This window comes from Mauremys reevesii, linkage group 3, assembly GCF_016161935.1.
Source record: "Mauremys reevesii isolate NIE-2019 linkage group 3, ASM1616193v1, whole genome shotgun sequence".
Taxonomy (NCBI): Eukaryota; Metazoa; Chordata; order Testudines; family Geoemydidae; genus Mauremys; species Mauremys reevesii.
The window spans coordinates 54,399,851-54,417,367 of record NC_052625.1 but is presented as its reverse complement, the minus strand read 5'-3'; the positions used below and the strand labels follow the sequence as shown (position 1 = coordinate 54,417,367).

The 17,517-nt window shown below is 40.3% G+C and overlaps 1 protein-coding gene across 17 annotated transcripts in view; it reads left to right on the top strand.

Annotated features, from left to right (window-relative positions):
• ENAH (ENAH actin regulator) overlaps nt 1-17,517 on the top strand; it is a 175,219-nt gene that overhangs the window by 150,214 nt on the left and 7,488 nt on the right. For 7 of the 17 annotated variants that reach the window (XR_005596167.1, XR_005596174.1, XR_005596172.1 and 4 more), the window contains 9 exons: nt 1,802-2,106; nt 2,391-2,515; nt 3,002-3,056; nt 3,402-3,450; nt 5,042-5,108; nt 10,014-10,043; nt 10,251-10,313; nt 16,379-16,457; nt 17,415-17,472. Coding sequence is in view for 6 of the 17 variants with exons in the window: in XM_039530275.1 (XP_039386209.1) it covers nt 1,802-2,106; nt 2,391-2,515; nt 3,002-3,056; nt 3,402-3,450; nt 5,042-5,108; nt 10,014-10,043; nt 10,251-10,313; nt 16,379-16,457; nt 17,415-17,472 (831 nt within the window). In the remaining 11 variants the exon portion in view is untranslated. The remainder of the gene's footprint in view (nt 1-1,801; nt 2,107-2,390; nt 2,516-3,001; nt 3,057-3,401; nt 3,451-5,041; nt 5,109-10,013; nt 10,044-10,250; nt 10,314-16,378; nt 16,458-17,414; nt 17,473-17,517) is intronic. The other 10 variants (XR_005596175.1, XR_005596173.1, XR_005596166.1 and 7 more) reach the window with 4 other exon arrangements.

The following is a 17,517-nucleotide window of genomic DNA, read 5'->3' as shown; positions in this document are numbered from 1 at the left end:
GAATGCTCACGAAATTGAGGGTTGGGGTGTGGGAGGGAGTGAGGGCTCCAGCTGGGGGTACGGGCTCTGGGGTTGGGCCAGAAATGAGGAGTTCAGGGTGCGATAGGGGGCTCTGGGTTGGGCCGGGGGGTAGGGGTGTGTGGAGGGGTGCGGTCTCTGAGGTGGGGCTGGGGATGAGGAGTTTGAGGTGCAGGAGGGTGCTCCGGGCTGGGACCGTGGGGTTCAGAGGGTGGGAGGGGATCAGGGCTGGGGCAGGGGGTAGGCCGCAGGAGGGGGTCAGGGGTGCAGGCTCTGGATGGTGCTTACCTCAAACAGCTCCCAGAAGCAGCAGCATGACCCTTCTCTGACTCTATGCAGAGGCACGGCCACGCGGCTCTGCCCGCTGCTCCATCCACAGGCGCCACCCCTGCAGCTCCCATTGGCCGTGGTTCCCAGCCAATGGGAGCTGCGGAGGCAGTGTTTGGGGGCAGGGGCAGCATGTGAAGCCCCTCGGCTGCCCATATATATAGGAGCCGGATGAGGGACATGCTGCTGCTTCCAGGAGCTGCGCAGAATCACGGCACACGCAGAGCGGGGCAAGCCCCCGACCCTGCTCTGAAGGGCCGGATGTGGCCCCCAGGCCATAGTTTGCCTGCCCCTGACATAGTCACACCAGTTTAGCTACAATTAGTTCTAAATTCTAGTTACAGTGATGCAAAAGCCTATGCACGCTCTTAATTTGATATAAACCTTGTTTAAAATAATTCAAGTCAACAATCGATAGGTTTTAAGTTGACATAAACAAGGATTAAAAAGATTTGAGTATCCATGCATATGTCTGCACCAGTTAAACTAAATACTAATTTAAGCTATAGCGGTTCAACTTTTACGTGAAGTCAAGCTCTTAAATTTATTAAGTTGGATGATGATCTTCCACTCCAATAATTTATTAAGGCGTTTTATAATCAGAAAAAGTTTAAAAAAAAAAAGTTACAGTTTCATATATAGTTGCTTGTTTGTGCTCATGGAATAAACTTTTTGTGTTCGTAGTAATACTTAAACAATGCTCTTCTTCAAAACATACTGCATATCATTCTGAATTTAGAGAATTAAAGGAGTCGTATGAAATGTATTTTTTTCACAAAATTAAAAACAGTTGCTCTCCCTCTAAACGTTATTTTACAAGAATAACAATTCTCTAACTCACTAATGTATTTTGTATTTAATAATTAGAGTTGAGTTCTGAAATATTTACAGAAAAGATGTATTTATGTAAGTCTAGAAATCAAATTTTTGAACTTTCAGTTTAACAATAACTTTTAAAAGGTTTGTTTAAATGTTTGGGTGGAGTGGGAGCACCTGCTTGCAAAGTAACATTCCATTTTAGGTTTGCATTTGAGCCAAGACCCATTCTGAGTTATCAGGTGGAGTGTTTTTCTCTTATAATTTTTAGTGCTTGTGTTGTTCCTTATCGGTTTTCTTTTAAAATTCTGCCCACTTTTCTGTTTATGTAGCCGTTCTTTTGTTATAGTGAAAAGACTGACTGGTGTCATTGTGTTGCATGTCTAAGGATTCTCTTGGCTAACCTCTTCTCTTCTACAGCATTATGTACAATATAATGCTCATTAATGTATTTTTAAAAACTTGTTTTCCCCCAAGGTGGATTATTTTTCCTGTGTTTTAACAAGACACAATATTTTTCTAGTTAATTTAGGAAGACTATTTTTTTGTCTTAGTATCTACTAAGAAGAAAAGCCCTTATTTCAATGGAACTAAAATCCAGCTAGTCTTAATTCTTAATGTTGTTTTTCGTTTCAAATAGGTGTCATCCAAGGACCACCTGCACCTCCACCCCCACCTCCACTACCACCTGGCCCAGCCCAGTCTTCAGCAGCAATCCCACCTCCCCCAGGTCCTCCACCACCACCTCCACTTCCACCCTCAGGGCCACCGCCACCGCCGCCTCTTCCTAGCCAAGTTCTTCCTCCTGTTCCTCCTCCACCTCCTGCCCCTCCTCTCCCTACCTCTGGATTTTCTATGGGATCTATGTCTGAAGACAGTCGCCCTTTAACTGGACTAGCAGCTGCACTCGCTGGAGCCAAACTTAGGAAAGTGTCACGGGTAAATGTAAATCTGGATTTGTCTGTGACTTACACTTCTAAATTCTATGAGGGTAACTTTGGAATAATTTCTACTAACATATTAATAACTTGAGTAGCAGGAATAGGTCTACCCAAAGAGCAATTTGACTAATTAAAGCAGAGTTCTTAGATGTATTCATTGAATCTGTATTTTATGCTCAGGTGATTTTTGTAGCATGTTACATTAGTGTTTTTCTGCATGAATGTAAAATCATGATTTTTAATAAATAGTTCTCAAATATACTATTATTTTTGTGTACTGTCATAAAGAGTGAAGAGTCCTCTAGTTCAAGTGGAGGAGCTTTATCTAAAACAGACAGTGTTCGTGGAAATGGACCACTTCCCTTGGGAGGCAGTGGATTAATGGAAGAAATGAGCGCTCTGCTGGCCAGGAGGTAAACAAATAATTGTATTCTTATACAGCTGTAGATAGTATGATAGTTTCACAGTAATCTTAAAGGGATACTGTGAACTTAAAAATCGTACCTCTGTCATAGAATGTACCTACTATTGTAATCTACAACTGAAAAATTTACAGAAATATTTTTCCTTTGTGTGTTTCATAGCACTTTGTGTACAGTCAACTTTATTTTCACTCATGAATAGTCAAGTAGCTAGTTTCCTCTGCGTGTGACTTTTGCTCAGCAGGGTGGGAGCAAAAACCAACATTTTAAATAGGAAAATGTGATTGCAAAACCACCGATGTTGGCTAGAAGACTCAGTGGAAAGTGTATACTTGAAACTGCTTTTTACTGTTTTTAAGTTGATCTAGATTTCAAGTCGTGTAACATTACTAAACAAATATTTTCCATTTCGTAGCTATAACTTTGATAACTTTAGCCATCTCCTTTTCATTCTTAACTCACGTTTCTGTCTTTTAGGAGAAGAATTGCTGAAAAGGGATCAACAGAACCAGAGCAGAAAGAGGATAAAACTGTAAATTGATCATTATTTTTCTGGCTTTTAATTATTTAATACCAGGCCATACAAGAAAGCTATTCTAGTGGTTCAAATTACAAATCATTTACAGCTTGTCTTAATGGAAAAATATAACCTCCATTTTTTTCCAAAGGGTACAAGTACAATGGGGTTGTCTTAAACGTTCAGTTTAGTTCTTACAAATTTCTTCTGTACTTTCTAGTGAGATTTTATGTGAACAGAGCTCATTAACTGCCTGAAAAAGATTTAACTATAAATATATAAACAATTCCATTAAACAACTTTACATCAATCTGACCAGATTTTCAGGATTCTAAAGCTTTTTCACCTCATTTTAATCAGGAAGAATCAGAGCCTTCAACTTCCAAGCCTTCTTCAACAAGCACACCTGGTAAGTAGTATAAATCTGTGAAGTGCACTTTAACTTTTCAAAATTCCCTTTAAGTGCTAGTGCTGAAGTTTTATATAAAAACTGTTTTGTTATGGTATCAGAATTCATGATCCTGAGTGTGTTGTCATGAAAATGAAATAACATAAGTATCTTAGTATGATCAGTAGTTAAAAATAAATCTTGTTTTTATTCGTTGGTAATAATTTGTCTAAAGCTCAAATTATCCCCATTTATGGTTAGTCTTTACTATTTTCTCTTATGTTACTGTGCACAAATCCACTGATAGCCTTAATATAAATAGTACACACTCTTTGAACAAAGTTGAGGTGAACAAAGTCAAGTGGTTTTTAAATAGGTTTGTTGTCTGGCATTTACCATACACAGCTAAATGTAAAACATCACATGAAATGTACAGCTGCAAACACTTGAACTGGATTCAAAGTTGTAAAAATTAACAGAAGCTAATGGCAATGTGTTTGCAGGATAGGCAGTCATTGATATAATAGTATTATGTGGGGACAAAGCAGTAAATGTAGACTACTGAATTTGCCATCTGGTTTTTATATCATCATCAAAACCTCATGTATTCTGCCATTGAATGGCTAAGTCTCTGTTGCTATCCAGTAGTAGTGCAAGCATCTCATACAACTGGGGAAGAGCAGGTGACCTACACCAAGAGAACTTGCCCCAGAACTCCCGTCTTAGTGCAGGGACCCACTGAGTTGAGTGTGTGGGAGTAAGAGGCAACTGGCAGGGAACAGAGAAGGTGGCTATCAAGCAAATTGCCTGACAACAATCACAGGACACTGTCAGGGATGGGGGGGCGGAGAGAGACTACTGTGGTCAGACCTGGACTATTGGCAGTTATTACTGTACCCTGACAAAGTATACTTGTATACTAATATCTCTAAACTTATATTAATGAAGTGTATTTCTCTAATATCTCTGCATCATGGCTGCTCCTCTGATATATAATAACTACAACAGGACTCTAGACAGAGTAATGCACTTTTATTTGTTGCAGTTAATCACTAATAGCTAATCCTTGGCTGTACCCTGCCAGTGACTTATGCAGTCATCCTTAACTGTTAGACAGAAGTGCATTTCATTGCCCATGATCATGTACCCTTATTTGTCTCTAGAGTGCTGTAGGTGACTCAAGGTAGTGAGCCAAAACTTCCTAGAGAGAATTTCTAATAGAACTGAAAACATACTCCACTAGATGGAGCACAGAACTTGAGTATATATGAGACAAGCTTTCAACATAATATGAATACAATGAATCTAAAGAGGTGATTGTTGGAGTAACACTGGAAGGCCCCAGCCAATCTTATGGCCCTCTTGCACAATGTACTATACAAAGACAAAGTAAAACAGTTAGGTGCTACCTGCACTACACTTACTGTAACTGATCAAAAAAAAATAAGATAATAGTTTTCCAGGTGGTGGTTTAATTTTGAAGAATTAATGCAAGATGATAAAAGTTAAGTATCTTAAGTCCATAGCTACCTGAAGTTACTTCATATGCATTGTTAGTGATGAATGAATATGAAAACTAGCGTCTCTAACGATTTTATTTATATATCTAAAGAACTAACAAGGAAACCTTGGGAAAGAACAAACACAGTGAATGGAAGCAAGTCACCTGTTATCTCCAGGTACACTGCTTTTTAAATCAGTACTTATCTTTTTCAGATGTGGAGCATTGTCATTATTCGTTGTGCATAAAAAATATTGGAATAGAAATAATAAATACCATCTAACTATTGTAAATAAGGCAGCAGAATAGATTTCATTTATAATATTTTTAGGGGTATAGGAATATTGATACTGAGTTTTGAGGAGGATTGAGGAATGAATGCAAAATGCTAAAAGTAGAATCTTATTAACAAATATCAAATTACAACTTTTCTGATTGTGGTATAACTGTAGTTATGGAAACATTTCATTTTCCATTCAAGATGCATCTCCATCAGTCCTTAAACATGAGTTGTCCTCTCACTAAAGGCAGATAAGAGATTTCATTCATGCGCTCAACAGCAGATGACTCTACCTAACAGCCTAGTCCCTCTGTATTATGATGGTATGATAATATACAAACCCAACTAGGTATTTCGGCCAAAGCCTGATGATCTCAGCCAAATCTGATTCTCATGACAACCCTAAGCAATGTGTTTGGGCCAACCCTATTCTGAGGGATACAGCAAAGAGAGATCCTTCAACACACTACCCAATTCTTTGCTAATACCTCAGACAGAATGTCAGTGCCTGGTTAGATGACAGACCTGACGGAGAAATGGCCAGGATAGCCATTCTACCTTTTGGGATAAATTTTTTAACTAATGCTCTCATAAAGATCCTAAAATGCAGGGCTTTAGAATGGAGCCCGGAGCTGGAGCGCGGAGCAGCTCTGAAGTAGTGGAGCTGCAGGTTTTTACCTGGAGCCAGAGCACAGCTCCAAAGCCCTGCTAAAATGCATATATTTTTGGCCATAAGGTAAAAAATAAGGAATTGTTCAATTAATGGTCCTGTATGTCCTGCATACAAGTGCTGAGGAACTCTGATTGAGAAACTTTTATAGTTAGTCTAACGATAATTTTTTTCCCTTGAGAAATACCTTGTGAGGATCTTAAAAAAAGACAACCAGATTCTCGATTAACCCTGAGGAGAATGTTCTCTTTCAAATATAATGAGAGATTCTTGTTGTTAAAGTTTGAAAGGACAATAGGGTGATAACTACACAGAGAGGGGGAAAAATTAATCAAACATAGATCCTGTAGCTGAATGCCCCATTTCTGTCACTAGCTAAATATTCTCATCCCCCTAGATCTTGTGCTTGAAAATAAAAGCAGCAACAAGCACAATCAGCTTGTTAGCATCTTTTTTCTAATTTCCAAGAACTAGGCAGGCTCTAGCATGGGGTGGGCAACTTTTTGGCCTGAGGGCCACATCGGGGAATAGAAATTATATGGCAGACCATGAATGCTCATAAAATTGGGGTTGGGGTGTGGGAGGGGGTGCAGGCTCTAGGATGGGGCTGGGGATGAGGAGTTTGGGGTGTAGGAGGGTGCTCTGGGCTGGGCCTGAGAAGTTCGGAGGGTGGGAGGAGGATCAGGGCTGGGCAGCAGTGCAGGAAGGGGTGCAGGTTCCAGCTGGGGATGTGGGGCTGGATATGAGAGGTTTGGGGTGCAGGAGTGTGCTCTGGGCTGGGATTTGAGGGGTTTGGAGAGCAGGAGGGGGATATGGGCTGGGGCAGGGGATTGGGGTATAGGGAGAGGCTCAGGGGTTGCAGGCTCCGAGCAGCACTTACCTGAAGTGGCTCCCGGAAGCAGTGGCATGTCTCGTCTCTGGCTCCTGCGCAGCTAGGCAGCTCTGTACACTGCTCCATCCATAGGCACCACCCCTGCAGCTCCCATTGGAGCTCATAGGAGCCGGAGCGGGGCCATGCCACGGTTTCCAGGAGCCGCATGGTGCGGCCCCAACCCAGCGCCCCGGCTGAAGCACCAGAGCGGGTCCGAGCCACGTGGTGCAGCTCACGGGCCATAGTTTGCCCATCCCTGCTCTAGCAGTTGACTTCTCTATTCCTACTAAAGGACAAGTGCTTTGTTTTCTGTCACATCTAATGCAAATAATATCTGAAGTTAAAAGTGCTGTGCTGCCATATGATGCCACACTAACCTAGCCTGGTCAGATGGCTGTCTCATTTGCCTCTGTCTTTCCACATCAGGCAGTATGTGCTGCAACAAAGACCTCTTTTTCACCAGTTCTGTCCAGCTTACAACTGACAGCCTGGCAATTGAGGGAGATTTTAATCACAAAATGCTATTTGTATGAGGATTCTATTTTGGAATCCAGAAGGCATTCCACCATATTTTGCTGTCTGAACTTTTAAACCGGGGGCTCTCAAACTTCATGGCACCGCAACCCCCTTCTGACAACAAAAATGACTTCACAACCCCAGCAGGAGGGACCGAAGCCTGAGTCCACCCAAGCCCCACTGCCGTGGGGGGGGGGGGCGGCAAAGCACAAGCCCCACTGCTCTGGGCAGGGGGGCCAAAGCTGAAGATCCAGCCCCAGGCATGGGGCCTGCAACCTGAGCCCTGCCGCCCAGGGCTGAAGCCCACAGGCTTTGGCCTTGGGCAGTGGGGCTCAGGCTTCAGCCACGGGCCCCAGCAAGTCTGAGCCAGCCCTGGTGACCCCATTCAAAGGGGGTTGCAACCCACTTGGGGTCCTGACCCACAGTTTCAGAACCGCTGTTTCAAACCCCCATGGTTGCTGGGACACATGCTTTCATAACCAATGACCAACCATCCTTCAGGGTTAAATTTACATTCTTGGAGCAATCAGAAGGAAAATGGAAAAGTTCATAACAGGAGTTCATTTCTATATCAGATGTTTTCTTAGTGCTGTATCTTGCCTGAAACCAAGTTTAACTTTGTGGTCCATCTGTGGAGTCTAAACTTGGTTTTAAAATCTGTGTTGTTCTTCGAGTGATGGTACCTTCTGTATTACACTGAGAGTTTACACATGCACACCCTGCGTCTGTACCACCATGCATCCAGAACTGGAGAATTTAATAGTAGTAGTGTCAATTGGACTGCACATGCTCCCTGAACTGGCCTTATGGTTTCATCCAAGGTGATAAAGGGCGGGGCAGACCAACTGCATCTCCAGTTCCTTCTCACTGCCGCACGGTCCAGTTTGGAACAATTGGTGTCCATTTGCTTGTGATACACTTTCTCAAGCAACCTTGTATATAGTTAATTTTAACAATTTTTTTTTATTGTTTTTAGGTAGTGTCTAGTAGTTTGAATAGAATAGTTAGTTTGGGGGCCTGTTTTTTGTTGGTTATCATGTCAGCAGGAAAAGTTGGCGAGCCTGGGGCCATGACGGCGGGCTCTCCTTTCACAACTTTCTGTACTGATAAAATTTCCTCGCCTCTGCATCACAGACTTCTGCCAAAGGTAGTCTTCCAATTTCACATTAATCAACCTATCCACTTACCTATTTTCTTCCCGAAAAGGCACACTTTGGAAGAGTAACATTGACTCCACTCCCTAGATGTCCGTAGGGCCTTAGCCTTCTACTTACACAGGACAAAACTGATCAGGAGATCTCTGACTGTTTGTTGCAATAGCTGAAAGAGTTAAGGTGCGGCAGTCACCCTCGGAGCGTGGGCCGACTCAACAAGAGCCCATGCTGCGACCATGGTCTCCCTCTATGACATGCCGCTTCAGGATATATTGAGAGTGGCCACATGGAGTTTGGTTCACACCTTCGCTACTTATTATGCCTTGGTGCAAGATTCAGTGACAGGTGCCTCTTTCAGTGCAACTGTCCTCCACTCATCTCTCCCATCTACATTCTTGTGCCCTCTTCCAACTTAGGTACTGCTTGCTGGTTGCCCTCAATAGAATACAATAGGGACTATCACTCGAAGACAAGGAAGAGGTTACTTATCTGTAACTGGAGGTTCTTCGAGATGTGTGGTCCCTATCTGTATTCCACTTTCTGCCCTCCTTCCTCTCTGCTGCAGATCTGTTGATTTGCAGTGGAGAAGAAACTGGAGACAGTCAGTCCGCTCCTCCCTTTATAACCTTGGACGAAACCATGAGTCAAGTTCAGGGCACATGCACAGACCGACAGACACTACTGCTTTTAAATTCTCTGACTCCAGGCTCACGGTGCCCCGGATGCATGGTGCGCATGTGTAAACCCTCAGCGGAATACAGACAGGGACCACACATCTAGAAGAACCTCCAGTTAAATAACTTCCTCTTCTTTTTAAAACAGTCTTTATCATCATGATTACTTCAATCAGATGAGCCAGAGAGCTGCCATCTCCTGTTAAGAATTTTTATGACCTTCTGTTAGAATAAAGCTGTTTTCAGAACAGTCCAAGTATTTATTCACAAGTCTGAGTCTTCTTTCATAGCAGGAAACTGTCCCACCAAGATTTTGCCCATCATCTAAATCCTCCAAGGAGAGATTTTGGCATAGTTTGAATGAGTCATAGCCTTTTAGTTGTAGTTATGTAGAATTCATCCAGTCAAACAAAGACTCCATATTTGTCACCTGGAAAGGTATCCAAAAAAGTAATTTTTTCTAGCAGCAGCAGATCCAAGCAGATAAAGATCTTACTTTTTCATTTAGAGCTGCTAAGACTCTCTTCCCCCATCAGCCTTGTCCATGGACGCTTCATGGGCTGAGGGGAAAAAGCTTCAATAGAATATGTTAAAGTTGCCATGGGAAGGTCCTTTCTACCTTACAAGTCACTGAAATCTTGATGTCTGTTCCTCAGCAAAAACATATGCTGAGAACTGTCTTTGTAAAGGCTTTTCTGTCCCTAGTTAGTCAGTGGGCATGGCTGCTTAGAGTACATTGGTCCAGACTGTTTAATGCTTTGTCACCAAAGCTCAGTTTACGGGTAGTAGGAGTCTCCTTCCTGCTAGGCTCTGCTGAAATCTCCCTCTAACATATGCAGAGAAGACCTAAGTTGCATATGAGGATTGTTGGACATGTCTGGAAAAATTGACAAGTAAAGCAGGATTTTTTCTTTTCAGAATAACTCAGCAAGGAGACTCAACAGGGAGGTTGGTATTCATAGTAAATGTGCAAAATAAATAAAATACCTATTTATCCTATTTAAAATTAAGCTTCTAAATGATGTAAGTATCCTTTCCTTTAGTGTTCAGGATTTAATTGGTATAGTAATTTAAACTATAATATAACTCATTTTCTAAAACTGCATATAGCCTAGCTCTAATATAGCCTAAGTTAGTGTTTTTTGCCCTTCATAGACGGGAGTCTCCATGGAAAACTCTGATTGTTTCTGAAAACAGGTCCTATGATTCATTAAACAGGTATCATCCTGTTAGGGTTTGAGACTTTTTTTTAATTAACCAACTTGACCAGAACAGGGCTGGGCTTTTTCTACATGGATCGGTAATCACCACAAAGACAAATGATTTAAAGCAGGGGTTCTCAACCTTTTTCTTTCTGAACGCCCCCCTCCCCCAACACACAATAAAAACTCCACAGCCATCACAACAACTGTTTTTCTGCATAGAAAAGCCAGGGCCGACATTAAGGGGTAGGAAGCAGGGCAGTTGCTTGGGCACCGCAAAGCTAACTTGCTCAGACTTCAGTTTCAGCCTAGGGTGGCAGGGCTCAGGGTCCTGGCTGCAGTCCCTTGCCGTGGGGCTTTGGCTTTCTGCCCTGGGCCCTAGCAAGTCTAATGCGTGCCATGCGTGGCATTCTCCCCTGAAACCTGCTTGTGGCCCCTCTGGGGGCTCCGGACCACTGGCTGAGAACCACTGACATAAAGCTCCTCTTAACAATTTGTCTGTCTTTCCTTCAGTTATAGTTGTATCCATTTTCAGAATCCTTAAAGGTAGGGAGCTTTACTGGTAATTTTAAATGCAAGGCAGTTTATTTGCTTTCAATTCAAAATAAGGTGTTTAAGATGTATGTCATGCTGCTTGGGTGCAATAGAATTTCTGTTCATCTCTAATTGCAGAATGCACCATATTTTCCCATGTGATTTAAAATAATTCAATATCTCATCAATAGTGACCCAAAGAACAGTCCTGTAGTCAAAAATAGATCTCATTGTAAAGTAATGCCATGCAACTTTTAATTTCACTTATATAAAATATCTCAATTATACAGTAATTAAACATGTGGATTACAGTATAACTGTATGTCTGATTGCAGCTTCTGAAGAGCACCTTATTAAGGTGTAATGTCCTGAGAAGCTACGGTTTTTCAAAGTAGTAAGATTGGCACATAGAATTATCTAGCTACTAACTTCCCAAGAATGTATTTAATCTCAGAATATATTTCACAACTGTTATTACCAGCTAAAAGAATAGTTGCTGTTCATCATACAGTAAAGTTGATCTGCTCACTGAATAGATTTTGTCCAACATAAATGTCTAAAAGATCCTTATTAAAAGAGAGAACATGGTAAATGCATATCCTGCTCATTCAACATATTACAGAATTGTGATTGAGTAATTCTGGGCATATTTTAAACCTTTGGGGGGAGTGAAATTATGCATCTGTCATCCAAAGCAACTAATTTAGCAGTTTTTAAAAAGCCAGTGTTCCAAGAGTTAAATTGTTTTTAAAGAAAGTGCCTTAAGAAAGTACTTTAAAAAGACTAAATACATTTCTGAACAAAATGGTACAGGATTAAAATAGTTTTCACTTTAAAAAAAAACAAAAAGTGTGGTACAATCTAGAAAATTACTGACAAATTTCTCAATTTTTTTAAAATTGTTTTTGCTAATGTCTTTTTCATGAAAGCAAACACTGTGGTGACTACCTGTTCTCTTGTATGAAAAGTTCCCCCATTAGCTAATTATCTTTGGTGGTGGTGTTTTGCATGTTAGCATGAATCAGATCTTTATCTTGCATGTTTAAATCAAGTTCTCTTATTGCTCATTATAGTTGCCTCACAGTCTTCGTAGGTAATGCTATGAATCACCACATGGGGGAGCTCAGTAGCAATCTCAGGAATTCATGGTTGAGATGTTTTGGAGGCTGTGTTTTCATTAGATAGTATTTTCTCTTGGCAGTATCAGTAGCCAGCTGCAAATGCAGCTGTGAGAAATGAAGGGTACCAAATAGATTTGACTGAAATTTTTAAAAATACCAAATTCCAAAGGAATTTGATAGGTTTGATTGAACAAAATACCTTTATTGCAAGAAACCAAGACATCCATGAAGGAAAAATATATAATTTTAATATGTTCTTTAATATGTCTTCTCACTGAGTAGTAGAATTTAGGTTTTTCTATACAGTGCTTTGGAGCGGACCCCGTAGCTGGAGCGCAGAGCAGCTCCGGAGCAGTGGAGCTGCAGGTTTTTGCCTGGAGCTGGAGTGGAACCATAGTACAGCTTCAAAGCCCTGTTTCTATAGATCCTTTCCTATCCAATTCTCAGACAAATTATGATTGTAATGTTGACGGGAAGTGTGACTAGGAGTGTAAACACTGACAATGTTTTTTAAAGCTCTAATCCATAAGCAGTCTGTGTTTTGTAAGGGCTAAATTCTGCCGTTCAACGTATGTACTTTGTTCCTATTGTCATTAGTCAGCAACCACACTATTGGTCTCTGGAAGAATAGCTCCCATTTTCCCACTCAGGGCTTTTAGTCAGAAAGCAAGACACTGAGAGTGGGAACAGTTAAATGAAACTCAATGGAAATCCTCAGGGATCGATGGGACATCTATGGAGTATGTAGAAGAACTCTTGGTATATGGAAAACTATCTATATGACAACAAAAATAATGCTTAGATTCTCTTAACTAAATGTCTGAGGGACACATTTTGCTACCAGCTTTTGTGTTCATTTTCAATAGTATTGGCAGATTTGCAGTGAAACAGCAGTTGCTGGAAAGTTAACTTTGTAAGTTTCAAACAAGGAGTTATTTTATATGGAAATATAGTAGAGTTCAGTATCTAAAGATTATACAACAGACTTCAGACTGTGACTTGGCTTCATAGCATTAACACAGACTGTGTAGTTGTTCTTTGGGGTGCAAGGTGAACTGTAGTTTTCAACTACGTTCACTGTACAATTATTTAACTTTCCATATATTCTAACATCTTAATGGCTCTCAGTTTAGCTTAAAATCCTTGGATCAACTTTTATTTCAATTTGCTCTGATTCAGAAAATTTGAGGAGGTATTTTTCCTTCATATTACCCATGAAACTAATAAAATAAAATGCTGGATTCTTCAATCTGCACTGAGGATTTTGCTTTCTAAAAAAGATAAACAGCCTCAGGGCTGCTCTATACTGCACCTAGGTCGTCTTAACTACATCACTTAGAGCTGTGAAAAAGTTCATACCCTGTGCAATGTAATTAAGCCAACCTAAGCCCTGGTACAGACACCTCTAGGTCGATGGAAGAATTCTTCCATCGACCTAGCGCCCGGATCTTGTAGAGGTGAATTTATTACAGAGATGAAAAAACCCCTTCCATAACTGCAATAATGCTACAACAATGCCGGTGAAGTTGTGCCGCTGTAGCATTTCTAGTGTAGACAAACCCACAGGCATATTGGTTTCAAGTGTCTCCTCTCCAGTATTGCACTGTGGGTATAAATGTGTATTTTGAGTGTCAAGTTTGTCAAATAGGTCAAAAAATGGCCTATATAAATTGGTTGGAAAAAAATCTCAACTCTTGTATCTCAGATTGTTTTTCAATTAATATCCTTTTGCACACACCACAAGCCTGGACTATAGTGCAGGGGAAAGCCCACGTTCTGCCTGGAATCTCACAAGTTAGAAAAGTTTCTATAATATTGGAAAAAGCTTATCTGGTGTACAGTACCAGTCCAACTGAAAAGCTGAGGCAGCGGGTGGGAAGTGGTAAAGTTTTTCTCCTTCCGTTAGAAATATTTTCCAGAGAGATTTCTATCAACTTAAGGTAGCGCTTAGAGGTTAACCAAGAATGGGGCCCACTGTTCTAAGCATTGTAAAAACATAGTGTAATAGACAGTCCATGTCCCAAAGAATTTACCCTTTGTCTGTCTTTTCTGTTTAGGCTGTAAGGAAAAGGGATACAACTTGAAAATAATTATGGATTGCGAGCGTTGTATTAGTTCCATGATATTTTTCTGTTCGCTTTTGGGGTGGTGGGGGCGGGGGCATTACAGCTTTCCTGAGTTTGGCTAAATTGTAAAGGGATTAGCTAAATGACAAGGCAAAGGAAAGAAGAGAGGACATTTAAAAGGAGGGAGATTTGACAAGCCCTTGCCTCACTTTATCAATTTTTTTAGTTACTCTTAAATTTTCTGCTTTGTGTTTATGGAGCTGTGGGAACAACTGAGGCCATTTTAATATATTCTGCATGGGAGGGGAAATTCCTTGCTGAGCTGTGTACCCATGCTGGCTTCTGCTCCCAGCCACAGACGGCCCTACTTTCAGTAAATAAAGCTTCATCTTGGGATGACAAAAGCTAGGAGAAACACAATTTTAAGTGTTTCTCTTACATAAAAGCTCCGAAGCCAAAAACTGCAGCTTCGCTCTACCTTTCTATTCGGATCAGCGCAGCACAGAGAGACAGTGAAAGAGAACCTGCTTCCTCCTACCCCACTAGGGAGATTCTTTACCATAATACACCAGGTTAATTCTAACATAAGGAAAAGCAGATTTTGAAATCAACTGTAAACTTAATCATTCTGCAAACAGAAGCATGTAGTTTTAAAAAATGGTCCCAGAATGATGCAGAAGCAAGGTGTTAGAAGAAGAGGATTTCAAAAGTAATTAATTCACCAAAACTAAACATGAATTTTCAGCTTAAGTTGTTCAGTGTCATGGGGTAAATATGAAGAGACACAAACATCAGGAATCTTTGGCAGAGCAGCCACAATTTTATTTAAAATACTCAATAGGTAAACTAGACAAGAGGAGTGGCCCATTCTGGATAGCAGCACAGGTAGAGGGGAGGGCAGAGGATGGCTGCTTCAGGCATCTACTCCTCCCTCCCATGCCACTCTGAGGGTCATATAGAGTTTACTCAACTCTCCAAGGCATGTGTAGCCTATGTAAATCAAGGCCCATGTGAGACAATTTATTGCAGGGCCTGAGATCCTGGGTATGCTACTACACAGGAATTACTATCGAGTCTCAAAAGTGTCCAGGAATCCAGGGGAAGTTAATGCATACTTTTCAAGGAAGATGGCTGAATTTTATTCTCAAAACCTTCATCCCTTGCATGTACCCCAACAGCCCATCAGGCAAACATTTCCTGAGACATGAATATATCTGCAGTAAGTATGTATGTTTCCAAGTGTGAGCAATGTACTCTACATGGATGGAAGAGGGCAGAAAACACAAATTTGAAATTTCCTATGATAGCTTCTTTATTTAAGAAAGTTAGCTCTGCATGTGGCAGTCTTCTGCAAACAAATTTGTAGGTGATTTAAAGGAAAAGATTATGTGCATCAGAAATGTGTTACAACTTCCAAATTAGTACACCGCTACCCCGATATAATGCAGCCCGATATAACATGAATTCGGATATAATGCGGTAAGGCAGCACTTCAGGGGGGCTGGGCTGCGCACTCCAGCGGATCAAAGCAAGTTTGATATAACACGGTTTCACCTATAACGCGGTAAGATTTTTTGGCTCCCGAGGACAACGTTATATCGTGATAGAGGTGTAATTTCTGTAAATGTTGCAGTCATCTGGGTCACAGTTTGCAAGCATGTTTTGAATAGATCAATCCAGTATTCTTTTTGGAGGTACACCATGTATTACATTGTAGCAAGGGTCAGCATACGGCCTTCTTTAGTCAGAGGGGAAAGGTCCTTGTGACATAGGGCCCTTTTTAATGAGCAAGAAGCTAAGCTAAAAAAGAAAAATATATAAAGGGTTTACAAGATAAATTTAGAGGGGATACTCTTCCCCTCTCGTGCTCTAGGAGGAGAAAATAAGAGATCACTGAAAAAATAGTTATGCTTGTTGAATTGTTCCTGTTTTGAACTAACAACTCATATATTATTTGTTTGCAGTGTTGTACCTGTGTTAGTTATGGTAACCTGAAGAACATCTCTGCGTACCTCAAAAGCTTGTTACTTTTACTAACAGAAATTGGTCCAATAAAAGATATTACCTCACCCACTTTGTCATTATATATTAATGAAATAGTTAATATTTCCATGTCAGGAAAATGCCCTTTACTGGTGGCTTCCATTCTGTATGTACAGCTTTGGTGTTTCTTCGGCTGCCACCATCTTTGTAAAAATCCTCTTTTCATTCTAATTCTTTATCACAATCTTGGAAGACAGTAACTATTAACAAAACACATTAATTGGGGGCTGGTGGGGGGGAGAATGTAGGCTTATTACAAAGCAGACATACAGTAATTAGAGACCTGTAATACATCGCTTCTTTTTTATGTTCTACAGACCAAAATCTACACCATCTGGGCAAACCAGTGCCAATGGAGTGCAGTCAGAAGGGCTAGACTATGACAGATTGAAGCAGGTATATAGTACCTTCAATAGAAACCTTTTCAGAATAAGTAATAGCAGAACTTTTAAAGACTTTCAACAGTTCTTGATTAAATACCAAACTTTAACCTTTTCCTAGTTTCAAACCTAAATCCAGGAAGGTTTTTTTATATCTGGTTAAATACTTTCTACTAGCTGTAATTTTGCAATGACGTATAGCAAAGTCAAGAATATAGTCTCAATATTGCTTTAACTGATAATGAATATTGTGTTTGATTTAATATTTTCAGCTATAACAAAAAAGTGTACCATCTTAATAACAATTGAGGAGAATGGTAAAGTTTTAACAAGACAGCAATCCTTTGGATGCTTCTTTGTTGTTCTCAATGAGTATCGATGATGCCAAGTTGAAAAGTACATTTTCACAAGAATTGTATTCCTTCACACTCTGGATTTAAATGCATTTTCAGGAAATCATTATCTAAAATATCAAATCAGCAATAGGAAAGGAGATAGAGATGAGAGAAGGACATTATGATAGCACTACTGTCAGATTCTACTTATTTTTATCTGTGTAACTGAGAATAATTTGTTGGTCTAGGTTCTCTCTTTGTTTTGGACTTTCACATCTTATCTGCAGGGCAGTTATAGTTATAGCTATGCCTGCTAGTTTTACATAAATTGCCACCACTTGTGGGAGAACATGAAATGTATGTGATAAATCGTTGTAACTCAAGTATCTCCTACCTTAGGTGGGATAAGCGCCATATAAATCAATTTATAAGATTTGGGCAGCATATTTTTAAAATGGAATTTTTATTACTTACTAATAGTAAAGGAGTTTAAGGGTGAATTTTGAAGGTATAGATACAGACTGGAATATAAGTTTAAGATGTTTCAAAATGAACAAGAATTAGAATTACTTTAATTTTTTCTTAGCTGAAAGTTTAAACCACACTAATTTATTATGACTTGTATTCTGATGCCATAGGATATTTTAGATGAAATGAGAAAGGAATTAACAAAATTAAAGGAAGAACTCATTGATGGTGAGTATGAACTTGATTCACTACATATTTTGGATTTCCAAGTCT